Raw genomic sequence first — 26,026 nt, forward strand, 5'->3', positions numbered from 1 at the left:
CTGCGGGCCGGCCGCCACGATGAAGGCGGGCTCGGGAGATCAGGGGAGCCCCCCGTGCTTCCTGCGCTTCCCGCGGCCCGTGCGGGTGGTAAGTGGCGCCGAGGCCGAGCTCAAGTGCGTGGTCCTGGGGGAGCCGCCGCCCATTGTCGTGTGGGAGAAGGGCGGCCAGCAGCTGGCGGCCTCCGAGCGTCTCAGCTTCCCGGTGGACGGCGCCGAGCACGGCCTGCTGCTGAGCGGCGCGCTGCCCACCGACGCGGGGGTCTACGTGTGCCGCGCCCGCAACGCGGCCGGAGAGGCCTACGCGGCGGCCGCCGTCACCGTGCTGGAGCCGCTGGCCCCTGAGCCCGAGCCCCAGCCCGCCGAGCGCCCGCTGCCTCCTCCCGGGGCGGGGGAGGGCGTCCCGGTGTTCCTGGCTGGGCCCCGGTCCCAGTGGGTGCTGCGGGGGGAGCAGGTGGTGCTGACGTGCCAGGTGGGGGGCCTCCCCGCGCCCGCGCTCTACTGGGAGAAGGACGGGATGGCCCTGGACGAAGTGTGGGACAGCGGCCACTTCGTGCTCGAGCCCGGCCGTGCCGAGGGCGGCCCCGGCGTGAGCCTAGCGCTGCGCATCCTGGCGGCGCGGCTGCCGGACTCGGGCGTCTACGTGTGCCACGCCCGCAACGCGCACGGCCACGCGCAGGCCGGCGCGCTGCTGCAGGTGCATCAGCCCCCCGAGAGCCCGCCCGAGGACCCCGATGAGGCTCCCAAGCCCGTGGTGGAGCCGCTCAAGTGCGCGCCCAAGACCTTCTGGGTGAACGAAGGCAAGCACGCCAAGTTCCGCTGCTACGTGATGGGCAAGCCAGAGCCCGAGATCGAATGGCACTGGGAGGGCCGCCCGCTGCTCTCCGACCGCCGTCGCCTCATGTACCGCGACCGCGACGGCGGCTTCGTGCTCAAGGTGCTCTACTGCCAGGCCAAGGACCGCGGGCTCTACGTGTGCGCAGCGCGCAACTCGGCGGGCCAGACTCTCAGCGCGGTGCAGCTGCATGTCAAAGGTACTGCGGCACCCCTGGGGCTGCCCGGGCCCTGGGGAGGGGCCTCCAGCTCTGCCCGGGAGCCGGTAGGGGGAGGGGAGACGGACTAATAGCATACCGTTTCCTGCCCGCCTCCCACCCCCCCAGGGATTCGTATTTAGTAGGTCTCCAGGGTACCCAGGAACTTCTTAGCAAACTTCGTAAGTGATTCTGAGGCAGAGGGTGGAAAACCAGCCTTTGATAAACTGCTTTAAGGAGTGATTGATGTACGAACCAAGAGGGAGCACTTCTAGTCCAGGGGATTTCAGCCTCTTTGTTTCACTCCCCTTCCCTCAATGGAAATCCCTGTGGAGACTGATATAAGGAACATTTTATGGGTGTACATTTCCGGGTCCAGATTCATAACTATCCATGAGAACAAGGGTAAGAGGAGGCTGCATTCACAGCTGGGTCTAGTCTGTGAGTCCTGGGGGGAAAGTCTGGCTGCAAGCGACACATTGAGAAACTCCTGATTCACACCAAAGGTAGACTTGAGGGAGGAAAAAAAAATGCACTTTTATGAAACTGCTCTCCAGGTTTGAAAGAAGAAGAAGGTGAAGGAGAAGAGATTTCCATTTCAAAGTTGAGTCACCAGCAATATCTAATAACATTAGATACATTGCTCATAAACAGAAAACTCAGAGGAAAAAAACATCCCAAACTCCCACTGGAAGGTGAAGCTCTCCAGAATAGGAGTTCCCTGCAACTCCAGGGGTTATACCTTCACTAGCTATTCCTCAACTTGTCCCCTCAGAGGAAGAAAAATGGGCACATTTCCTGAGCCCTGCCTGGCGCGAGGGCAGCATGTGGCACCTGTGCTTCTGTGGTGAGGTCTGATGTGCACAAACTTGCAAAACTGCACTAACACCATCAGGAAAGAAAAGCCCAATGGGAAGGCAGAGCTTCCCAGAGGCACAGGACATACACGCTTCTCCAGCGGCCTGATAACCCGCTGGCCATTTCCATCATCATGCTTTCTTTTTGTAAAATGCAGTTTTGACAACGACAATTTATTTTATTTTTTTAGCGTTTATTTTTGAGAGAGACAAACAGAGTACGAATGGGGAGGGGCAGAGAGGAGGGAGACACAATCTGAAGCAGGCTCCAGGCTCTGAGCTGTCAGCACAGAGCCCGATGTGGACCTTGAACTCAAGAACCGCGAGGTCACGACCTGAGCCAAAGTCAGATGCTTAACACACTGAGCCACCTGCCCCCCCTGAAAATGACTACTTTAAAAATTTTTTTTAAGTTTTATTTATTTCTTTATTTTGAGAGAGAGCACATGCTCTCATGTGCCAGGAGGGGAGGAGGAAGAGAGACAATCCCAAGCAGGCTTCACACTGTCAGCACAGAGCCTGACCCGGGGCTCAAACTCACGAACCGTGAGACCATGACCCGAGCCAAATTCAAGAGTCAGACACTCAACCTACCGAGCCACCCAGCCGCCCCTGTTTCTTTAAATTTTAATTGCACTTTTTAAAAATCATTTTATTTTTTTCATCATGATTATTGTGCCCCTTTAATCCCCATCCCCTATTCCCCCCCCACCTCCCCTCTGCTAACCATCAGTTTGTTCCCTATAGTTAAGAGTCTGTTTCTTGATTTGTCTCCTTCTTTTTTTATTTTTTCTTTCACGCATTTGCTTTGTCTCTTAAATTTCACATATGAGTGAGGTCATATAGTATTTTTCTTTGACTGACTTATTTCACTCAGCATTATATGCTCTAGCTCTAGCCAGGTGAAAATGACTAAAGTTCTTTAAAAATGAAATTCAGCTCAGCCCCTTGCAGAATTTGTGTAGTGCCTCTGAGGGACCCCAGGGAACAGCTGGAAAATCACCGTTGTGGTCCAAACCCTTCCATCCCTTTCCCCGCTTGACAGTCAGAAAACTGAGGCCCAGGATCACTGAAATGGCCTTGCTCAGGGTGATGTGGCCGGAGCGTCAGGGTCAGATGAGAATCCAGGCCACCTGACGTCTCTCCTGTTGGGTTTCCTGTGATCCTGGAATACCTGCTGGCCTGGGAGGAAAATGGCAGGAGCTGACGCGGGTATAGGCAGTTGGTAATGCACGGAGCCCTTCCCCTGGTCTGGCCCTCTCCAGAGCCTTCTATCTCTCCCCTCCCCACAGAGCCCCGTCTGCGGTTCACCAGGCCCCTGCAGGATGTGGAGGGCCGGGAGCATGGCATTGCCGTGCTGGAGTGTAAAGTGCCCAACTCCCGCATTCCCACGGCCTGGTTCCGTGAGGACCAGCGGCTGCTGCCCTGCCGCAAGTACGAGCAGATCGAGGAGGGCGCCGTCCGGCGCCTCATCATCCACAGGCTGAAGGCAGACGACGACGGTGTCTACCTGTGCGAGATGCGGGGCCGGGTGCGCACGGTGGCCAATGTGACGGTCAAAGGTGGGCTGGCCAGTGGGAGGAGGCCGAGGCTGAGGCAGGCGGATGCCCAGGCCCCAGGCTGGGGGATTCCCGTCCTTTTCTCAGGGCCCATCCTGAAGCGGCTGCCCCGGAAGCTCGACGTCCTGGAGGGAGAGAATGCGGTGCTGCTGGTGGAGACACAGGAAGCTGGGGTCCAGGGGCGCTGGAGCCGCGATGGGGAGGACCTGCCGACCATCTGTCAGAGCAGCTCCGGCCACATGCATGCCCTGGTCCTTCCAGGGGTCACCCGAGAAGATGCCGGCGAGGTCACCTTTAGCCTGGGCAACTCCCGTACCACCACTCTGCTCAGAGTCAAATGTGAGGGCAGGAAAGCCCGTGGGCAGACTGACTCTCCGAGGGCCGGACAGGAGGGCCAGGGCAGGAGGGTGACCAGATGCCAGAGCCTGGGTTGGCAAAGCGGACTCAAGTTGGGAGGGCTGTGGGAGGCTGGAGCAGGGCTGGAATGCAAACCCTGCCTCTGTCTCAGGCGTCAAGCACAGCCCCCCGGGACCCCCGGTATTGGCAGAGATGTTCAAGGGCCATAAGAACACAGTCCTGCTGACCTGGAAGCCCCCCGAGCCGGCTCCTGAGACCCCCTTCATCTACCGGCTGGAGCGGCAGGAGGTGGGCTCGGAAGACTGGATCCAGTGCTTCAGCATCGAGAAAGCCGGAGCCGTGGAGGTCCCAGGGGACTGCGTGCCCTCCGAGGGCGACTACCGCTTCCGCGTCTGCACAGTCAGCGAGCACGGCCGCAGTCCCCACGTTGTGTTCCATGGGTCTGCTCACCTCGGTGAGTCAGTCCTTCCGGACCCAGCCTGTCCGCGGCCGTACCCCAGTCACACCTCCCCATCCTCTCTCCTCCCTTCCCCAGCCTTCGGTCCCCGTCGTGTTATATGCCTTCTGCCTGCCAACTCTTGTCCTCTGCCAGCCCTCTGGTTCTGATGGCGGCACTCTGTCCCCATCTCAGTGCCCACAGCCCGCCTGGTGGCAGGTCTGGAGGACGTACAGGTATACGACGGGGAAGATGCGGTCTTCTCCCTGGATCTTTCCACCATCATCCAGGGCACCTGGTTCCTTAACGGGGAAGAGCTCGAGAGTAATGAGCCAGAGGGCCAGGTGGAGCCTGGGGCCTTGCGATACCGGATAGAGCAGAAAGGCCCACAGCACAGACTCCTCCTGCAGGCCGTCAGGCACCAGCACAGCGGGGCACTCGTTGGCTTCAGCTGCCCCGGTGTGCAGGACTCGGCGGCCCTCACCATCCAAGGTTGGTGCTGGTGGGGACCTGGGTGGACACAGAAGTCCTTGGTGGGTTCAGACGGAGGGCTCAGCGGTCCAGAAGGCCAGTTTCCACCTACGTACAACGTACGTTATCTTCAGCATCGTAGCCAAATTCTCTTTGTGGCTTATAGAATTCCATCACATTTGCTATCTTAGAGGCATGGCCCCTGGGCCCTAGTCCCTGACTGCTTCCTGCCTTCTCATGTAACCGATAACATTATCAGAGCAACTTCTTGTAGTGTTAGGCACAATCCTAATCATTTTACGTGCGTTAATTAACACGGTTCTCTCGACAGCCCTACAAGATAGATTCTTTGGTGAGTCCATTTTACACATGGAGACACTGAGTCACAGAGGAGTTAAGTGATTTGCCCAGAGTCACCGAGCTAATGAGTGGTAGTGCTGGGTTATGAAGCCAGGCAGTCTGGTGCCAGAATCACACTGTGCCACCTGTGGAAACCAGGAAGGAAGGGGATGAGGGGTCCCTGAGGAGGACGGTTCTTGGTGGGCATCTGAAAGTGCAGGGGACATGTGGCATTTGCCATCTCACCATTGCTGGAGTTTGTCCGGCCAATCAAGGAATTCCTCGGTGACCGAGCACAGGGCCAGGCAGGTGGTCAGCTGCTGGCATCCTGGGAGGAGGGCAGAGTAAGAACCAACAACCAGAGTGGCATTTTCAAAATGCAGCCTCGGACCCCTGACATCAGAACTGCCTGGAGGGCTGGTTGATAATGCAGATCCCCTGGCCCTTGCATGCCTGTGTGGGGCCTAAGAGTTTGCATTTTCAGTAGACTCCCTAGGAATTCTGTACGCTCAAACATTGCCCTTAAGAATTGGCATGTGAGCCCAGCGATTTTCTTTTTAATTCCATCAAACGCGTTGAGCCAGCGGTTGTCTGGCCTGATGTACTCCAGCCTGCACCAGCGAGGGGTGTTTATCCCAGGTGGAGCATGACAAGGGTGCTGCCTGTGCCCACGCTTCTCCCCACACAGAGAGCCCGGTGCACATCCTGAGCCCCCAGGACAAGGAGTCGTTGACCTTCACGACCTCGGAGCGGGTGGTGCTGACCTGTGAGCTCTCCCGGGTGGACTTCCCAGCGCGCTGGTACAAGGACGGGCAGGAGGTAGAGGAGGGCGAGTCGCTGGTGGTGAAGATAGATGGGCGCAAACACCGCCTGATCCTGCCGGCCGCCGAAGTCCGAGACAGCGGCGAGTTTGAGTGCAGAACAGAAGGCGTCTCAGCCTTCTTCAGTGTCACCGTCCGAGGTCAGCAACTATGGTGGTCTGGGCTCCTGCAGCTGAGGCTGATTCCCAGGGGCCATGCAGGCCCTGCCCCCTGGTCTGCCTGCTTGGGGGTCCCTTCCAGGGAGAGCCAAGGGGGCCAGCGGACACGTTTTCAAATTACTCTGTACTTGCTTCCTAATCCTCCCGTGCACCAACACCCTCCAGCATACTTGCCCTCCACATACCCCTGGCTAGGTAATGAGGGTGGGGAAACGAAATTCAATTAAGGGAAGGAGAGGCACGTGCTAACATTTACTGGGTCCCTGCCATGAACCCAACATAATACCAAATGTTTCAAATACATAGGGTTTCACGTAATCTCCACATCTGGATGAGAAGCAGTAGATCTCTACAACACAGATGAAGAAACAGGCTCAGAGAGGTTATGTGATTTGCCCATTATCACACAGCCAGCAAACACCATAGCTGGGTTCACACCCAGGTCTGTGCTTATCCTACTATCTCAGGTAGCCACGGTCAAAGGGAAGCTTTAAGTGCAGGGGTCCAGTGGTTCTCAGGCCATGTTCTGGCTGCTTCAGAACCACCTGGGAAGCTTGTTATAAATGCATACGCCCAGGCCCCCCAGCTCTCCAGCTCCAGACTATCCAGGGTAGAGCCTGGGGATCACTCCGGGAAGGCAGCTTGGGAACCACCGATTCACCTCATCTTCTCGCTTCGAGTGGACATCCTGTCTCAACCCCACTGCAAGGAGGCCCTCTAACTGCTGTACACGCACCCAGTGACAGGGAACTCACTACCTGTAGTGAGCAGCTGTCTCACTGTGGCACCTAAGTCATTCCCCCTTCCTGCCCATCCTAGGGCCGGTGCTCCAGGGGATCCCTTGTAAAAACAGCAGCAAGCGTGGCGCAGTGTGGCCCATGATAATGACCTCCTCTCAGCCTAGGCAAAGGCTGTCATCTGTGCCTCCCCCTCCCCCATGTCCCCGCCCAGCCACCCCCACGTCCTGTGGGGATGCCCAGAACACAAAGGTGCCACATGGTTTGCGTTGCCTCACCTGCCATGCCCTCAGTACCCCACGTCCTTGCTCCAGACCACCCTGCACAGCACGGCCTTAACCCTCCTAGTGTCCCCTGGGGAGGAAACTGTCTCCTGTGAGTCTCCTGTCTGCGTGACCTCGTTTTGTCTGCTTCCCACCAGACCCCCCGGTGCATATCCTGGACCCCCAGGAGCACGTGTTTGTGCATGCCATAACCTCTGAGTGTGTCATGCTGGCCTGTGAGGTGGACCGAGAGGATGCACCCGTGCGCTGGTACAAGGATGGGCAGGAGGTGGAGGAGAGTGATTTTGTGGTGCTGGAGAAGGAGGGGCCCCACCACCGGCTGGTGCTGCCTGCCGCCCAGCCCCCCGACGGGGGCGAGTTTCAGTGCGTCGCTGGAGATGAGCGTGCCTACTTCACCGTCACCATCACAGGTGGGGGGACAGGCAGGTCCGTGTGGCACCGCCTAGCAGCTGTCACACGATCCCCTCCGGGCCACTCTTCCCCAGGCCCTCTTCCCTCCCCGGAAGCTGATTGCGTGCCCCTCCTCAGTCTGCATCCTACAATTCAGTCACCCACCAAAACCATGTTATCCTAAACGCTGGCCAGGGCTCCACGAGTCACAGGGCACCTCTGCCCCTTTCCGTTCTCTGGCGAAGGAGAACCTCTAGGAATGGCAGAGCTTTCCTGCGGGGCAGGGTGTAGGGCAGGTAAGCCCCCACCCTAGAGGGGTCAGAAGACCTCAAAAGTCTATGGGAGACCCTGGCTCCATCTGGGCACCTAACCCACCTCTCCCCAGCCCCATCTTATGTACGGTCCCTGACCCAACCCAGAGAGCGTAGACCATTTCTACAGCCAAGGCTGACACCATGGTCCCGATGGGGCCACCGTGCCTGTGACCTGCTTTGGTGACTGTGGTTGTGTCTCCAGATGGGGGTGGCTGTCCCAGCAGCTAGGAGACCTAATCCAAAGGCAGATTCTCTTCTTTTTCTTTCTTTCTTTTTTTTTTTTTGTTGTGATGAGCACTGGGAGTTCTATGTAAGTGGGAAGGTGGGAAGGCTCTCTTCGTCAACACGTGGCCCACTTGCAGGAGGAGGGAACGGGCGTGGCTCAGGGAGGGCAGCCGGGCACCTCGGTCCCAGCTATGACTGTCCCTGTCCCGCAGATGTCTCCTCGTGGATCGTGTACCCCAGTGGCAAGGTGTATGTGGCGGCCGTGCGCTTGGAGCGTGTGGTGCTGACCTGTGAGCTGTGCCGGCCGTGGGCCGAGGTGCGCTGGACCAAGGACGGTGAAGAGGTGGTGGAGAGCCCCGCACTGCTCTTGCAGAAGGAGGACACCGTCCGCCGCCTCGTGTTGCCTGCCGTCCAGCTGGAGGACTCCGGCGAGTACTTGTGTGAAATCGATGACGAGTCGGCCTCCTTCACCGTCACTGTCACAGGTGTGGGTTCACCCCAGCCGCCCGGGGTCACCAGAGGACAGTCCTGAGCCCTCGGGGGAGCTGGCCACCTACTCCCTAGTCGGCACACTGGGGAGGAGGGAGGTGGGGCTGCGGGTGCGTGTACCGAGGCTCCCTGCCCGGAAGACCCCAGGGCCCCTATTCAAGGAAGCAGGCTCCTCCCCAGCACCAGGGCCAGGAAGAGCTGTGCTCCCCTGGCTCATTTACTGGGTGCCTCCCACGTGCCACCAGACCCCGGGCCGGGTGCTGCAGGTAACTGGTGTGTGAGACATGCACACTCTCTGCTCTCAGAGCTGCAGTCGAGCTGGGGAGGCAGCTGTTAACCAGGGGTCGCAAACGGGCAGTCCGTAGGGCCCCATGCAGCCCACAGATGTGTTTTGTTTGGCCTGCAGAGTCTTACCAAAGTCAGGACAGTTCAAATAACAATCCGGAGTTATGCGTCCTCTTGAAAAAGCCGAAGACCCGGCGGCTCTGGTCCCGATTCCCCCCATGGCGACGAACAGCTGGTGCTGAGTAGCAGCTGCCCCCATAATGTGGGGCCCACATTCCTCTGCCCTTCCCCCTCTGCCATTCCTCTTTGCCTCTCCCCAGACCCCTTCCACCACTCACCTGACCACCTACCTGGCCCCTGTGGGCATTTGAGTTTGCGACCCCTGTGTTAAACCAATAAATGCACAAATAAATGCACAGTTGACACGTCGTGACAAGTGATGTGAAGGAGCAGAGGGCTGGAGAGAGAACAGGAGAGTCAGAGAGGGCTGCGGAGAAAGCCGCCACACCCCTGGGCTGGACTCTGGACACCCGGTGGCAAGCAGACAGACACGCTCACTTCCCTCCGGGAGCACGCAGCCTGGGAGGAAAGCCAGACACTTTAGAGGGTCTCAGAAGGTGGACTGTCTAGTGTTGTGACAGGGGTACAGAGGGAGCTCAAGGCTGGGGGGCTGCTAACCTTGTCGGCAGGCAGGGAGTGCCTTCAAGGCAGATACTTGGGGGCAGGGGCCGAGGTAGCTGAGTGGGGTCAGGTTTGGGCCGAAGGTAGATGGGAGAATGTTCAAAGCTGGAAAAGCACAAGACGACTGTGAAAGTCACGGTGGTTCGGTGCTGGAAAGCATGGGGCCGCAGGCCTCAGCGCCAGACCTGGTGTGGATGTGCAGCTCGGGTGGGGGGGTGGGGGTGGCGCTCGCAGGGCCTGACAGCTCGGTGGCACAGAAGAACCGCGCTGGCTGCACTGGCACTGTCTTGTCGCCCTGTCCTCCGCTCTGCCCCAGCAGTGATGCCTCGATCCAGGCTGAGCTGCCTGGGTGCCCCCACCCCCAACCCGCGAGAGTGCAGCCTGGAACACCCAAGCCACAAAGCCAAAGAGGCCTCTCTGTGCATGTTTTGTCCTGTAGTGACCCCTTCAAGCTCTTCAGCCCCACGCCCTGGCCAGACACAATGGCAGACACACATTTCAGCTCACACCTGGCCTCCCCACAAAACACCAGATTGCTCGCCAGGAAGTTCACACAAGCGGCCCGGAAGTTCACACAGAGCCAGCCCGGCTTTGGGCCAGGGATAAACAAGTCTGATGCCAAGCTGAGGTCCCGCAGCTGTGCGGACACCCCAATCCTGTCATGGCACCTTGTCCTCACCCCACTGCTCCCTTCACCTCCTTGGCTCCCCAGGCAGCCGCACCTTGCAATCAACCAGCCTTGCTGGACCCCCGAGAACCAGCCTGCGTCCCTTGGAATCTTAGAACAAGCCCTGTTAGGGAGGTGGGTTGTGGAGGCAGAGGACTTGTGTGCTGGTGAGCACGTCTGCCCATGCGCGCACCTCTGCAAAAAAGTGTTTCCCGGAAGGGAGCAGTTCCTGAGCTTAGCCACAAGGGGGCCGCATGGTAAAGGGGCTCTAAAAGGTCTTGGAAGCTAGAAGATTCTGGGAGATGTTCAGGGCGCATGGGAGCATGGGCAGGCTCGGACTCAGTGCACCAGTCACCTCCAGTGTTGACATAGGAGGTCCTTTCCTGTGGAGGAATGACCCCTTTGGAGCAGTTGGAGATGAACTCCCAGAATCAGCGTTTAGCATCCCTGGGGAACTCAGACAGGTGCTGGCAACTCTTAGACACAGATGCAAAAATCATTACTGAGTTCAGCAAGCTTTGGCTTTCGATCCCAGCACTGCTCACAGAGTCTGAGCCTCCCTTTAACAGATGGTGGCTCTTCCTCCAGCCCTCGAGTACGTGGACCCAGCTGTGACCTTAAAGAGATTGGTTAAATCACTCTTTGCCTCGATTTCTTCATCTGGAAAACCTACCAGATGATACCTACCTCTTAGGGTTGCTGTGAGAGTTCAATGTGTAAAGTGCTTAAGACTGTTCCTGGAACCTTAGGAAATCATACAGAAGTATTCGCTGTTACAGATCTACGATCTCTTGTTCACAATTCTGAAATCCAAAAAACCTCTCCAAACCAAAAGTCTTTTTCTAAGTTTGGTCTTCAGAGTCATTTCAGTAAAACCTGTGAAACTATTTCTGCTCTTTAAGTATCTTGTTTAGAGTGAGTATATGTATAGGTCACACTGCCGAAATGTTAGTGTGGTTGGTTGCGGCAGGGGATGGGGCGCGGAGGGGGGGGCTCCAGTGGGGGCTAAGAGAGGCAGGTATGTGATATATAATAAATGCACCTTTTTTTCCGGGGATCTGAAGCATTCTGGATTCACATCTCTGGCCCCAGGGTTTTCGGAGGGTAGATCGTGGACCTGTTATTCCTTGTTATTATTATCCTTATCACTCTTGTTGTTGTGAGCGACAGGAACTCCGTGTTGCCAGGGCGGCTGGCGATTGAGTTTGTGACAGCCTGTGATTGCCCCACTCTGCAGAGCCCCCAGTGCGCATCATATACCCCCGAGATGAGGTGACCTTGATCGCCGTGAGCTTGGAGTGTGTGGTGCTGATGTGTGAGCTGTCTCGGGAGGACGCCCCTGTGCGCTGGTACAAGGATGGGCTGGAGGTGGAGGAGAGCGAGGCCCTGGTGCTGGAGAGCGACGGGCCACGCCGCCGCCTGGTTCTGCCTGCGGCCCAGCCCGAGCAGGGGGGCGAGTTCGTGTGTGACGCCGGAGATGACTCAGCCTTCTTCACTGTCACCATCACAGGTGGGCAGTCTCTGGGCACCGTGGGGAGCTAGAGAGGCAGGAGGCCGAGGGACAGACACCCAACCTTCTCACTTCCTGCTTCTTAGGGGCCCCCCACCTGCCCCACACAGCCTGCCCCTCCCCCAGACTCCTCATTCTCAGCCATCAGAGAGCCCTGGCTTGCCCAGATCAGGCCATGACAGTGACTAGAGAGAGCCCAGCAGTTAGGAGCATTCATTCATTCATCAAATATTTATTGAGCAACTACTATGTGCTCGGCACTGTTCTGGATGCTGAGGGATAGAGTAGCAAACCAATAAGAGAACACCTCCAGTCTTTGTGGAGCTCGAGTTCTAGTGAGGATACACAGACAACCAGTAGGCGATGATAAGTACATCAGAAGCAAAGTGGGGAAAGGGGATATGGAGTGGAGGCATGGTAGGGTGGGGCGTGCATTGGGGTCACATCGGTCTGGGTCTACCTCTGTCTATCCATGGGCCCTCAGACAAATCACTTTCCTCTAAAGAGGCTTCGAGTCCTCATCTGTAAAGTGAAACCAACATCGGTGCCATCCTCGGGAGTGTCAGGAGTAGCTGTGAAAAGAGCTGCCGTGTGCTTAGCACAGCACCGGGCACACAGTAGGTGCCCCCAGATGGTAGCCACACAAGTCCCAAGAACTGCTCTGGAAAGAGAGAGTGCTGAGAAGCCAGTGTGAGTGGGTGGGAGCCTGCTGGCTGAGCCTGAGCACCTTTCCCTCTGTCTGTCCACCAGCCCCACCAGAGAGGATCGTGCACCCGGCAGCTCGCTCCCTGGACCTGCAGTTCAGGGCTCCAGGGCGCGTGGAGCTGCGCTGTGAGGTGGCCCCTGCCGGGTCCCAGGTGCGCTGGTACAAAGATGGGCTGGAGGTGGAAGCATCGGACACACTGCAGCTGGGAGCCGAGGGGCCCGCTCGCACCCTGACCCTGCCCCACGCCCAGCCCGAGGACGCCGGGGAGTATGTGTGCGAGACTCGTGATGAAGCTGTCACCTTCAATGTCAGCCTGGCCGGTGGGTGCTTCCTGCCAGCCCGGGTGCGGGAGGGGGCAGTCAGCCGGAGCTGACATGTTCCTCTCTCTGTCCAGAGCCCCCAGTCCAGTTCCTTGCTCCAGAGGCAGCCCCTGCCCCACTCTGTGTGGCCCCTGGGGAGCCGGTGATGCTGAGCTGTGAACTGTCCCGGGCTAGTGCCCTGGTCTTCTGGACTCACAATGGGAGGCCGGTGCAGGAGGGCGAGGGCCTGGAGCTCCATGCTGAGGGCCCCCGCCGCATCCTCTGTATCCGGGCCGCAGACCTGGCCCACGCAGGCCTCTACACCTGCCAGTCCGGGACAGCCCCGGGGGCCCCCAGCCTCAGCTTCACCGTCCAAGTGGCTGGTGAGTACGGCCTGGGCAGAAAGCCTGAGAGCGTTGCACCCCCAAGCCCGTATGAGTTTCCCCGCCTCTCTAGCATGCCTTGTCCATCCCTCACTCACCTCTGTCAGTATCTTGCCCTCCCCACAGCCCTCGGGCCTCTCCCCATCCAGTGACCCCCAGCTCTGACCCCACAGAGCCCCCCGTGCGGGTGGTGGCCCCCGAGGCAGCCCAGACAAGGGTTCGCAGCACCCCAGGCGGGGACCTAGAGCTGGTGGTGCGCCTCTCCGGGCCCGGGGGCCCTGTGCGCTGGTACAAGGACGGGGAGCGACTGTCGAGCCAGGGGCGGGTGCAGCTGGAGCAGGCCGGGGCAAGGCAGGTGCTGCGGGTGCGGGGGGCACGGAGCTGGGACGCTGGGGAGTACCTGTGCGACACGCCCCAGGACAGCCGCATCTTCCTCGTCCGCGTGGAAGGTAACAGTGCACCCCTCACTCCCTGTGGGCCCTGTCACCCCAAAGACCACACCCCTGCACCCTTCTGGGACTCCTTCATCCCCCGACCCCCTCCTTGCTGCCTCGGGCTCTAACCAGTGCATGCACAACTAGTACTTGGATGAGGCTTCGGGAACCCTCTGTATAGGAGGAGCCATAACCCAGTGGTTAAAAGCAGGGGCTTTGGGGTCAACCCACCCAGGTTCCAATCTGGGTTCCACTTGTCAGTAGTGCGAGACTCTGGCAAGTGGCTCCACCTCTCTGGGCCCCGGCTCTGAAAGGCGGGGCGGGGGGTGGTGCTTGTCTCGTAGGGCTGTTGTGACCGTTAAATGAGATAAATAGGGTCCATGGTAAATTACCTAACAGGGAGTCAGAGAAGTAGGGAGCCAGGCTGGGATTGAAAGGAGGTAGCTAGGAGCGGCAGGGAGCTGGCATCTTGTCCTGTGAGATACCCCCCGTGGTCCTCAGCAACGATCTTTCAGATAACTGAGAGACGAGGACCTGCACCCAGGAGAGGATGGAAAGGAGGGAGAGGGAAAGACACAGCCCACCTCACTGCCTGACCCCATCCCCCCAGAACCACCACTGGCAAAGCTGGTCTCAGAGCTGACGCCACTCACCGTCCATGAGGGTGACGATGCCACATTCCGGTGTGAAGTCTCGCCGCCAGATGCCGATGTCACCTGGCTCCGCAACGGGGCCGTTGTCACTCCGGGGCCCCAGTTAGAGATGGCCCAGAATGGTTCCAGCCGCACGCTGACGGTGCGACGCTGTCAGCTGGAGGATGCGGGGACCGTGACTGCCCGAGCAGGGGGCACAGCCACAAGTGCCCGGCTCCACGTTCGAGGTTTGGTCCTGATGGGGATGCAGTGGTTTTGTCTCCTGTGCCTGTTCTCTCAGCCCTGGCCCTGGCAGCCTTGCGCCTCTGCCCAGGGACCGGCCGGTGAGCAGGGGGTCATCAGCCTCCAGGCCCCACCAGGCTCCATGACCCCCTCCCCCTTCCTCCCCAGAAACGGAGCTGCTGTTCCTGCGGCGGCTGCAGGATGTGCGGGCAGAGGAAGGCCAGGACGTGTGCCTCGAAGTAGAGACAGGTCGAGTGGGCGCAGCAGGTGCCGTGCGCTGGGTGCGAGGTGGGGAGCCCTTGCCCCATGACTCGCGCGTGTCCACGGCCCAGGACGGCCACGTCTACCGCCTCTTCATCCACGGCGTCGTCCTGGCTGACCAGGGCACCTACGGCTGTGAGAGCCACCACGATCGCACCCTGGCCAGGCTCAGCGTGAGGCGTGAGTGCCCTGTCTTCTCCTAACCCATCACACTGCCCCGTGGCGCAGCCTTTCCTGGCTGCCCCAGGGCCCCTCAGACCCCCCACCAAAGTGCCCCTCGCCACTGAGGCAAGTCAGCCCTGGCTGGCCTCCAGAAGTGTGACCTGAAGCAGCCTGCCCAAAGCAAAACTTTTCATTTTCTAGTGTTTTCTATTTACCCTAGAAGTCCGTGTGGATTTTGCATTCCATTTCACGTGTCCCAGTTGGCTTTGCTGTAAGCGTAAATATTATACTCCAGAAACACGTGCCGTGTTTATCCCTCAGTCACCTGCCCCAGGGTCCACGGGCCCATTTGGCAAATAGCAACTCCCCCATCTGCCCCAAGCCAGAGCTTTCTATTAACTGCGAGACCTCATGCAAGTTACTTACTCTCTCTGAGCCAAGTTTTCTCAAGAATGGGGCTGATCCGTACTTCAAGGGTCTTCAGGAACAATAGCTGAGATGACATGAAAAATGCCCACACAGAGCTTGGTAAACGGTTGCTGTTGCTGATATGTAGTCTCTTCTAATTTATTTCATTCATTTAATCGCAATAAACCCATGTCTCAATGCTGTTCACCTTGTACGGTTGGAGAAACTAAAGCCCAGAGAGGTCGAGCAGTTTGCCAAAGGTCACACAGCACACAAACCATGTGGCAGAGCTAGGGCCTAATCCCAGCTTGTCTGATTCCGATTCCTGTGCTCCTCCCAGTGTCACAGCACCCCTCACCCAGACTCCTCGACCCTCTAGCCACAACTCATCTCCTTCACGTGTGCCCTCTCCTAAGCCCCTCCCCACCCCACCCAGTTGGCCTCCTGTGCTCCTTTCTCCCTGACCCTGGTTCTGGGCTTCCTTCCACAGGGGCTCAGATTGGGTGTTAGGGGTGGTACAGGTGGGGCCAAGAGCTGTGTGAACCCTCAAAACCCCTGCCCAGAGCTGTAGCCTTCATCCTCCCTCTCTCCCCATCTCCCCCCAACCAGCGAGGCAGCTAAGGGTGCTGCGGCCTCTGGAGGATGTGACCGTCACTGAGGGGGGCAGTGCCACCTTCCAGCTGGAGCTGTCCCAGGAGGGTGTGACCGGGGAGTGGGCCCGAGGTGGAGTCCGGCTGCAGCCGGGGCCCAAGTGCCACATGCATGCAGAGAGCCACAGTCACCGTCTGGTACTCAGCGGCCTGGGCCTGGCTGACTCGGGCTGCATCACCTTCACGGCGGATTCCCTGCGCTGCGCAGCCAGACTCACTGTGAGAGGTGTGGATTCTGGGCCCGCTGCTTGCCTGCTGACTGCCCTGAGTGTGATTCCACCGATCCCCCTCCCTGTGTGGCCCCCTGCACTGACCCTGCCTGTCAGAGTGTGCCTCTCCTGACTCTTTGGCCTTGGGTGGCCCCCGAGACCGCCCTGCTTGAGTGTGGCTCCTCTGACCGATCCGATCCAGCGTGACTCCACTGACCTTCTGGTCCCTGTGAACCACTGACCATGCCACTGTGAGTGTGCCTGTGCCGGTGTGGTCCCTCTTGTCTGCTGCCTGACCAGGGCCCCACTGACCACTCTGAGTGTGGCCCCACTGACCACACCTGCCTGCCGTGGCCCCTGCTACCTGCCTGCGTGTGCCCTTCTGACCACTCAAGTCCCAGTGACCCACTAACTGCCTAAGGATGACTCCACTAGCAACTCTGGTTCAGGGACGCCCATTTTTCTACGCCCCATATTCCCCACTGACGACACGTGCTCTGGAGTTCCCCCCATTGCTCCTCTGAACACATCATGTCTCCCACTGGCCAGTGTCACCTGTCTATTCCAGTAAAGTGTGGTCCCCACTGACCATGCCTGCCTATAGGTGACTCCACTGGCGTCCCTGCTTTGGTTCCCGCCCCCATGCCCCTCTAATTCCAGCATGTCCCCCACTGGCCAACTTAAAAGTGTGATACCCCCAGCTGGCCACTCCTGTCCCATTGACCCCTGTGGCCCTGTTGTGTCCTCCACTGACTAGCATCCCACTTGGACCACTTGTGTCCAGGCACATCCCCCTCTGACGAGTGGCCTCCACCCACCACCTTCCCCAAATGTGTCCACCACTGACCCCTGTGCCCAAGTGTGTCTTCCTTCTCCCCCTCCCAGAGGCCCCAGTGACCATTGTGAGGGGGCCGCAGGACCTAGAGGTGACCGAGGGAGACACAGCTACATTGGAGTGCGAGCTTTCCCAGGCCTTGGCTGATGTTACCTGGGAGAAGGTCAGAACCCATCCCACCTTGACGTCATAAGGACATAATGATAATGGCCCAAATGGAAACAACTAATACTCCCTGAACAGATGTGTCTGGCACTGTGCTCAGATTTACTTTACATTAAACCCTCTAATCCTTACAACAGCCCTATAGAGTAGGTTTTGCTATCTCCGTGTTATCTCTAAGGAGCCTGAAGCTCAGTGGGGTGATACCGCCCAGCGGCAGACAAAAGGGGTAGAGCCATATTTGAATCCAGATTTGCCTTATTCTAGAATCCATGCTCACGTCCAGAGTGATCGGTACACGACTTTTGGCTTCCAGTGCCCACGGCGCCCCTTTTCAGTCCTAACACCCCCAAGGATGACACCTTCCCAGTGAGGCTCCTGGGGAGGCCCCAAAGGCTCAGGACAGCCAGATCCCAGCCTGGGGGGACAGAGAGGCATAAATGCTCCTCGAAACCTCTGGACTTCAACAGACGGCGCCGCCCTCTCCCAAGGCCGAGGCTGCCTGTGTCCAACCGAATTCTCCCTGACCCTCTGCAAATCTCGCCCCTAGGACGGGCGCCCGCTCACCCCCAGCCCTCGGCTCAGGCTCCAGGCCCTCGGCACGCGTCGCCTTCTCCAGCTGCGGCGCTGCGGCCCCTTGGACGCCGGGACCTACAGCTGTGCAGTGGGGACGGCTCGCGCCGGGCCCGTCCGCCTGGCAGTGCGCGGTGGGTACCGGGCGCTGCCCGGACTGGGCAGTGCTGCGGGCGCGGGGGCTGCGGACCCGACTAGCCCCGGACAGACTCCGGTGCCTCCCGGGAGTAGGGCGGAGTGTGGGCGTGAGCGGGCACCGCCCCCTCAGCCCCGCCCCCGCCTCACGCCCCCGGCTCCGCCCCAGAGCGCACGGTGTCAGTGCTCTCCGAGCTCCGGGCGGTGCGCGCCCGCGAAGGCGACGGCGCCACGTTCGAGTGCACCGTGTCGGAGGTGGAGACCACCGGGAGCTGGGAGCTCGGAGGCCGGCCGCTGAGACCCGGAGGCCGCGTCCGCATCCGACAGGAAGGTCTGGCGGACTTTCTTCCCATTCTGGCCCCCTGCTGCCCCGCCCCCGGCTCAGGCAAACCCCGCCCTACTAGGATAAGCCCCGCCTCTGGCTCGAGTGAGCCCCGCCCCACAGCCCAAGGAACCTTCTCCCGGTATTTCCCCGGTCCCCAGCTCTGAGCCACCGGTCCTGGACCACTCCTCTTTCCCCTCCGTCCCGCCCCCAGCGCACATTGGCCGCGTCCAAACCGACCCGGGGACCTACTCCGGCCCACCTTCATCCCCGAACCCTCCCCTTGGCTGCTCCGGCCTCGCTAGAGCCTCTCTCACCCCCAGGGAGGAAACATGTTCTGGTGCTGAGCGAGCTGCGCCCGGAGGACGCCGGTGAGGTCCGCTTCCAGGCGGGACCCGCCCAGTCCGTGGCTCAGCTGGAGGTGGAGGGTAAGCAACTGGGGAGGGACGGTTGGGAGAGGAGGGCATCATCTCCCCTCGGGACTGGCAGGCTGGCGGCTGGTCCTGGGAACACTGCCTCCCCACCTCCCTTCCTCGAGGGACTCTTCTGGGGCGGGTCACAGAGGGCAGTGCGTTTCCTGGGGAGGAGGAGACTTTGGGTTAAGGGTACAGAGGATCGGGCTGGTGCCTTAGATATCTAAGAGAAGTGGAGGCTGCAGGGAGGGGGAAGATGCGTCTCTCCTCCTGGGGGCCCTGCGTGTCCCTATTAACTTAAGCCCTCGTCCTCACCCCCAGCACTGCCTCTCCAGATGTGCCGCCGCCCCCCTCGAGAGAAGACGGTTCTGGTCGGCCGCAGGGCGGTGCTGGAGGTGACTGTGTCCCGCTCGGGGGGCCACGTGTGCTGGTTGCGGGAGGGGGTCGAGCTGTGCCCGGGAGACAAGTATGAGCTGCGCAGCCACGGCCCCACCCACAGCCTGGTCATCCATGACGTGAGACCTGAGGACCAGGGCACCTACTGCTGCCAGGCCGGCCAGGACAGCGCCCACACACAGTTGCTGGTAGAGGGTGAGTGGAGCTGACTGGGCAGAGGTCAGAGGGGCAGGCTGGCTGGCCAGACAGGAGGGGTCGCCTGGGAGCTGGTGGGCTGAGACACGCCTACCAGAGGTTTTCCAGGACTTGGGATGGCCAACTGGTTCTGGGGTGTGTGGAGGTGGGAGTGGGGGAGGGGCTGAGGGCTGAGCAGAGGAGGGAGCCCTGTGTTCTCTACTGGAACCGTCTGGTTCAGGTCAGCCGTTTCCACCTTTCTATGCCCTTTCCTGTCCAGGCTTCTCACTCTCTCCTGCCTCTGGACTGTGTCTGTCTCTCTTGAATGCCCCATTTGGACCCTAATTCCTCTCCTTCCTACCTACTAGCCCCTGATCTGTGCCTACCTGTCCCTCATCCCCCTCCTGCTCTCTGCCCAGCTGGCTTCTGCCCATCTCAGCCAGCTCCACATCCGGCTGAGAAGAGGGCTCCTCTAGTCCCATTTCCTTCCTCTTCCACAGAGATGCCCCCCTCCACCTGAATTCCTGCATTTCCTACCCCTAACTGGGGGCTGACTCCCATTTTCCTGCCCTCATAGACATCCCTGACAGAGGTCCAGAAAGGGTGGGGCAGAGGGTGAGGAGCCAGCTCTTCCTGTGCGGGTGCCCAGGCTCTGCCAGGGGAGAGGACGGTGGCACCCACTCTCTCCCCAGCCCCACGCCGAGTCATTCCTCTGCAGGTAGCTAGGAGGACCGAACCAGGCCAGGCAGGTGCCCTCGGACAGCTTGGAAGGCGTGTGCCCGTACCCTGGGCAGGGGTGGGGAGGCAAGGGAACCACAGGTGTTGGGGACAATAAAGTGGTACAGTCCTTTTCCCTGGCTCTCTGTGTGATGTAGGAGGGCAGAACTTGCCTGGAGCCTCTGTGTAGTAAGTGACACAGGACACCAAGGGCTGCGGGGCTTCCCATTTGGCCCATGAAAGTGCCAGCCACTGAAGACCACCACCACTCCTGGCAGAAGCCACACAGTTTGGCACATTTATAAAACATGTAAAACAGGGTGGGGTGAGGGGAGACAGAAGCATGAGGTGTCCAGGGTGGCATGACAGACACCAGACATGCACCGTGCATTTAAGCCCCCTCCCCCAGCCCCTTTCCCTAACCCAGCCCAGAGCAGCACCCCCCACCCCCCTCCCCTGCCACTGCCCTCAGGCTGGTGGCTTTGTAGAAGACAGGGGACCAGGGCTAGGGGTGCTGCCATTTGCCCCAGGGACAAGGACAAGAAGCCTTAGATGAGTCTGGTTGGGAGGTGGAGCAGTGGGGGAGGAAGGCAGACATCCTCCACTTAGACATGCAGGAGAGTGGCCTGTGGGACCCCAGCAGTGGGGGTGGAGGCAGGGCCAACCTTGGAGAAGCCCCACCAATCGGAAATCTAAGGCAAGGGTCCCAGTGTCCCCTCAAGCCCACGCCTCCATACACACATATACACACACACACAGGCGGCACACTCACAACCCTGAGCACACCCCAATGGGGCTCACACCCCGCATCCCTCAAGAGCCCCTCTGGAGCTCGGGAGGAGGCTTTCCCCTTAGGCCAGGCCCAGCCTGAGACAGGTTCTCTCTTCCAGTAGCTGGGCCAGCCCTCTTCAGGGTGGGGAGAGGGACAGCCAGAGGCCACAGGGCCAGGCAGGCTGGGTAGCGGCCCAGCAGACCTCCCCAAGCTGGCAGAGCTGGTGACCGCAGAGTCTAGGTGGGCAGGAGCAGCAGTACTGCTATACCCGCACGGGGGGCCCTGAGCAGGCCGTCAGTGGCCCCCGAGACCCATACTCATAGTCCGCGTCTGTGGGCGAGGCCATGAAGGAGCTCAGCGAGCTCCCCGTCTGCCGGTCCCGGAAGCTCTGGATGTAGCTCTGTGGGAAAGTAAACACGGGTGTAAGCGTGGAAATCCTGCCCCGGAAGCCACCTCCAGGGACATCCTCTCCTTGCACGCCACAGCCTCAGACTCACCCCAGAGTGTCACAGGCCCAGGGCCTCACCACACCCATAGTCCATAGCGCGAGACCCTACCCATACTATACCTCATTAAAATTCCTACTCAGGACACCTTTCCCCCAGTCCTAGAGCTGGACCCGTCAGTCTCCTTGTGCAGGGGTTACAATAGGCAGACAAATGCTAGCCCTTCTAGATCGAGATCGGCCTCTGGGGAAGGCCCAGTTCCGTTGGACAGAGTCTACAGTACTCCCTTCTCCCCCCATTCAGGCTGGAGGGGCCCAGGTTGCTCACCGGGGAGAGGACATCTCCATTGAAGCGTTTGATGGGCACGGGCCTGCGCCGATAGGCGGGGTCAGGAGGCCCGGGTCTTGGAGGAGCCCGGGGGCCTCTGGGGGGCGCTCGAGGGGGTCTCTTCTTCCTCCGCTTCTCCTTGCGCTCTTCCTGCTGCCGAATCCGCATCAGCTGCACGCGTCGTCGCTGCCGGCTGATGACCACTGTGCAGGGGTGGGCAGAGAAGGGTCTCACAGGCTCACACGCCTCGTGTCCTCCAAGCCTCCCTGATCCTTCCTACCTCAGGGCTCCAGGCGTCCAGATTCCCTTTGTCCATAACCTCCTGCTCCCCCTTCCTTTCCCCATCTCCCACGCCCCAAATGGGACTTCCTGCAGTTGTTCTTTTCTTCCAAAGGTCATATGGAAGATTCCTAGACTTCTAAGTACTCCCTCTCCAGCTATTATCCCTTTCCCAATCCTGAGCCCCAGGTGACTCACCTAAACCAGCCGTCATCATCTCTCAATTGGACAACTACAGCCTCCTTCTCACTGGTTGGGCCTTCCATGCTTGCCCCCCCCCCACAATGTTTCTTACACTCAGCAATCAGAATGAGCATCCCAAACGCTAAATGAGATTCTATCCACCCCCTGCTTTAAACCTGCAATAGCATCACATTGCCCTCCTGGTAAAATCCAGAGTCCTAATCACGGCCCACAGGGCCCGCACAGTCGGTATGCCTCACCCACCACACTGCAGCCCACTTCCTCAACAAGCCAAGATCTTTCTTTCTGGGGACTGCCCTTGCTGTTCCCTCTTTTTCTAGCTCTTTGCACGTGGCCTCTTATCCTTGAGCACTCTACTCAAATGTCACCTCTTCCTAGCGGCCTTCCTTGACCCCTGTATCCGTAACAGCCTCTGTAGGTCACTTGTTTACATTGCCCTGCATATTTCTTTCGTATCACTCCGGAGCTGGAATTATCTAGTTTGTATGCATTCTGTTGTCTGTCTCCCTCCACCTGAATGCAACCCTATGAGCGCAGGGTCCTTTTCTGTTGGATCCCCTGTGCCTGAAACGGGCTTGCCACAGAGCCACTGCCCCATACCTTGTTGCAGAATGAATAGTGGGGCTGAGGTCCTGTCTTCCCAGACCCTGAGCCAGTCAGCTCTCTAACCCTATTGAGGCCTTTGGCTACTAGTGTGTACTGCTCCTTCCCCCGTGCCCCATTTGCTCAGTCCTCCCACCCGTCCTCGGCCACTCATTTCTCTCTCACCCACCCTGGCCTGGACCCTCTCACCTTCCGTGTGGGAGTCCCCCTCGGCCGTCACCCGCCACTGCACCAGAACGCCCATCAGGCTGAGCAGGGGCCAAAGTGCCAGCAGGGCCCAGCTCCGCCAGCAGAGGGGGGGTACTGGGGCGGCACGCAGTCGCTCCACTGCGTAGCGCCCCAGCAGCAGCAGCTCAGCAAAGTAGTCAGCGGCAGTGGCGATGAGCGCAGCACCTGTCACGGCGGTGGCCAGGGTGGTGAGTGGTCGCGGCCAACGCAGTGTGAGCAGGGCGCAGAGTAGGCCGCCCCCCAGCAGCAGCCCCAGTGGGCCCCACACAGAGCCTGGCTGGTAGTAGGGAGCGGAGCCCAGCAGGGCGGCAGCAGCGAGCAGCAGACCCAACAGCAGCCCCACCAGGAAGAGGCCCACACTGCGCACCAGCATGGCCACCAGCCCGCAGAGCAGCCCGATGCCCAGTGCGATGCCCGCACTTGCCCCGGCACTCAGCTGTGTCTCCAGCACCCGCTCTCGGTAGCACAGCAGGAAGATGACCACCGAGCCAAACAGCAACCCAGTGAGGAAGAGTACTGCCTTGAAGCAGCGGTAACCTGGAGGGGAACAAGGGCTAGTGAGGGGCCAAAATGAGGTCACCAGGCTCCAGAAAGGGGATCAGAGGGGTTATGGACATGAGAATCACAGAGGAACCAGGAGCAGGTCACTAAGGTCAGAATCTTGGGGGCCACTGGAGTTCTGAGGGCATCAGTGATGGGACCATTGGGGTCCAAGGAGGTCAGAGAGATAGGTCATTGGGACTCACTGGGAAAGCAGAGAGATAAGAGTTACTGAGATGAGTGTTGGGTCTTTGAGGGTCAGATAAACCATTGGAGTCAAGAGTGAATCAGTGATAGGGTCATTAGGGTCTTTGGAATCATAGGGGTCAGAGAGAGAGGTCATTTGGGGTCACAGGCGATCAGCAATAGAATCACTGGGGCCTTAGGAGGGATTGTTCAGAGATACGAGGTATTTAGAAGTCAGAAAGAACTTGAGAGATGAGGGTCACACAGGGTCAGAAAGATAATGTCTTTAAGGGGTAACAGGGCTTCAGAGATACAACATTAGTAGAAAATTACAAAGAGAATGGAAAAGCAGGGTTATTGGGGAGGGGTTCCAGAAGATGAGGTCATTGCAAGCAGGGGAATTAACAGACATGGAATCGTTGAAAGTGTTAAAGGGTTTCTGAGAGAGGGTAATATTGAAGCCAGAGAAATGGGAGATCATGAGGGTAAGCAGACAATGGCATCATAGGGACCAAAGTGTCAGGAGTAACAGAGGGAGACAGAGGGATGGAAGGTAATGAGATAACTGGAGGCGGCTGGGGGTCACTAGGGTCATAGAGTGTTCAAGAGGATTATAAGGGGAACCGGTGGTCATGGAGTTTCAGAAAAATGGAAGTTATACCCATTAAGGGTAACTGGAAGAGTGAGGGACTTGTAGATACTGAACAGTTGGGAAGATGGAAGTCAGAGATGGAGGTCAAGGGGTCAGGGTACGCCAAAGAGAAAGTTCATAAAGAGATTCAGGAGGTGCCTGGGTGGCTCAGTCAGTTAAGCATCCGACTCTTGATTTTGGCTCAGGCTGTGATCTCGAGATCGTGAGATTGAGCCCCATGTTGGGCTCTGTGCTGAGCATGGAGCCTGCGTGGGATCCTCTCTCTCCCTCTGCACCTCTTCCCTGCTCTTGTGCATATTCATTCTCTCTCTCTCTCTCTCTCTCTCTCTCTCAAAAATAAATTAAAAAAAGAGGAGATTCAGTTTTAGGAATGAGGGAAGCATCAGAGTCCAAGAGGTTCTGGGGTCAGATAGAGGAGTAGGGCATACACAAGGGCTCAGAGTCCAAGAGCCTGGGAATGAGGGCATCCAAGGTGGGTAAAGTGGCAGAGAAGCCCAGGGGAGAGAATGTCAGGCTGCTTGAGCAACTGCAGAGAGAGTGGGTATGGGTAGTGGAGAGCATGAGGTGACAGACTCCTTAGAGACCCAGAATGTGTCCTAAACCCTTAGAAGGGCACTTCTTCTTGCTCATTCTGCAGTTGTTCAGCTTAGAGTTTGGGGGTGGAAGAGGAGGGACCATCTGGCTCCCATCCTTACCTACTACACAGCCATTCTAGGGGGAGGTATAAATGCTGCAGAACACTAGTCTCATGGCACCTCTGCCCAGCCTGGAATCCAGATCTCCATGCTTCCTTTGTACTTCTTCCAATTGTCTATAATGATCCTCCTAGAGGCTTCCCTTGGGCCCCCAGCCCATGGAGCTCACGCCCCTCTCTGAAATTCTGTAACTCTTGCAGTAGTCACCAGGCACTTATTCCACTAGCCCGTCTGGTACCTTTGTGCAAATTAGAAAAAGTCATGTCTTCCTCTAGGTAAAGCAGCCTTGTGCCAAGGCCTAGAGTTTGGCAAATGGACCATGGGCTGGATTTCAGCTCCCGGTTGCCTATTCAATTGAACTCCCTTGTGCAGTACCCATCTTAAACAACTGTTTATAGCAGGCCTGGTTACTATAGCTATCTCCATGTATGTGACTACCATCTAGCCCACTCTAACATGTATTACAGGTGTGAATGTTCCAGAAGTCTCTCCCCTATCAGACAATATGCCATGTGGTAAGGGACCATGTTCAACCGCCCTGCTAAATGCTTTTCTGTGCCTACCTAGCACAGTGACCCAAACCCATCTTCACCATAATAGCTATTATTTATTGAGCATCTACTATTTTCCCAACAACCCTCTATGAGACAATTATCATCGTTCGCACAGTTTAGATGGGAAAACTGAGGCTCAGACAGGTTAATGTGCTGAGGTATCATAATTAGTAATGTGCAGAGCCAGTTTCAAATTCAAGCATGCTGAATTTAAAAGCCTGTGTTTTTTAGGACCTAGAGTCTAGATGATCCATGAACATGTGTGGGATGAAAGAAAGAGAAAAGAAAGATAGTTATTCATGGTGGTGGTGGTGATGGTGGTAGTGGTGATGATGTTCTAGAGAAGATTTGAGGCGCCTAAAAAATAATTTGGGAAACAGTGGGGAGCCCAGGTGAAGGATGAGGTAGGGGTCTCACCGAAGAAGCAGTAGACGACTCCGAACAGACAGCACATGATGCAGACGAGGGCCGGCAGTGCCTGGTACCTGCGCTCCAGGGGCTGCTCACAGGGTGCACCCCAGAAGGCATCATCTGGCTCGGGGGGCAGCAGCTGGAACCGCAGTGTCGCCACAGTGCCTGGCATAGTGCTGGGAATGGAAGGGAGTCAACCTCCCAGGTCAGCCTGACAAAGAGTAAGTTGGGGTCAAGGAGGAGTGCTGGGTCTCCACCAGGATGGGGGCAAGAATGGGAATGGGAGAACTAGGCAAGGACACCAGTGGACAAAGGAGTGATGCCCAGCTCTGGAAGCATCTCTGAAGTGGAGCAAAAGACAAAGGGAAACAAAAGTGCCTGGCTAAAGGAGGCTGAGATGTAGAAGT

At 58.4% G+C, this 26,026-nt stretch overlaps 2 protein-coding genes across 3 annotated transcripts; one reads left to right on the forward strand and one right to left on the reverse strand.

Moving 5' to 3' along the window:
• The first annotated feature begins 19 nt into the window (after window positions 1–19).
• Window positions 20–19,840, forward strand: OBSL1 (obscurin like cytoskeletal adaptor 1). 2 transcript variants are annotated; one of them, XM_047085610.1, is made up of 21 exons: window positions 20–1,031; window positions 3,178–3,447; window positions 3,532–3,783; window positions 3,953–4,255; window positions 4,433–4,729; window positions 5,736–6,008; window positions 7,185–7,457; window positions 8,189–8,461; window positions 11,336–11,608; window positions 12,359–12,634; window positions 12,709–12,996; window positions 13,170–13,445; window positions 14,041–14,310; window positions 14,474–14,746; window positions 15,746–16,012; window positions 16,881–16,993; window positions 17,543–17,699; window positions 17,870–18,031; window positions 18,346–18,450; window positions 18,757–19,026; window positions 19,728–19,840. In XM_047085610.1, the coding sequence occupies exons 1-21, from the start codon at window positions 20–22 to the stop codon at window positions 19,838–19,840; spliced, it is 5,796 nt and encodes a 1,931-aa protein (XP_046941566.1). The 2 variants fall into 2 exon arrangements, with proteins under 2 accessions (XP_046941566.1, XP_046941567.1); XM_047085611.1 differs by lacking the exons at window positions 11,336–11,608; window positions 12,359–12,634; window positions 12,709–12,996; ... (8 more) ...; window positions 18,757–19,026; window positions 19,728–19,840 and adding an exon at window positions 8,872–9,225.
• A 916-nt stretch (window positions 19,841–20,756) lies between these two features.
• On the reverse strand, window positions 20,757–25,791 carry TMEM198 (transmembrane protein 198). Its single transcript, XM_047083126.1, has 4 exons — window positions 25,626–25,791; window positions 22,543–23,118; window positions 21,268–21,470; window positions 20,757–20,894 (listed from the first exon to the last, which is right to left on the reverse strand). The coding sequence occupies exons 1-4, from the start codon at window positions 25,789–25,791 to the stop codon at window positions 20,757–20,759; spliced, it is 1,083 nt and encodes a 360-aa protein (XP_046939082.1).
• Window positions 25,792–26,026: the final 235 nt, after the last annotated feature.

The sequence above is a fragment of the Lynx rufus genome, unplaced genomic scaffold (genome assembly GCF_022079265.1).
Source record: "Lynx rufus isolate CCGP_SWC_20201006 ecotype Redwood Valley unplaced genomic scaffold, mLynRuf1.p SCAF_2, whole genome shotgun sequence".
Classification (NCBI taxonomy): domain Eukaryota; kingdom Metazoa; phylum Chordata; class Mammalia; order Carnivora; family Felidae; genus Lynx; species Lynx rufus.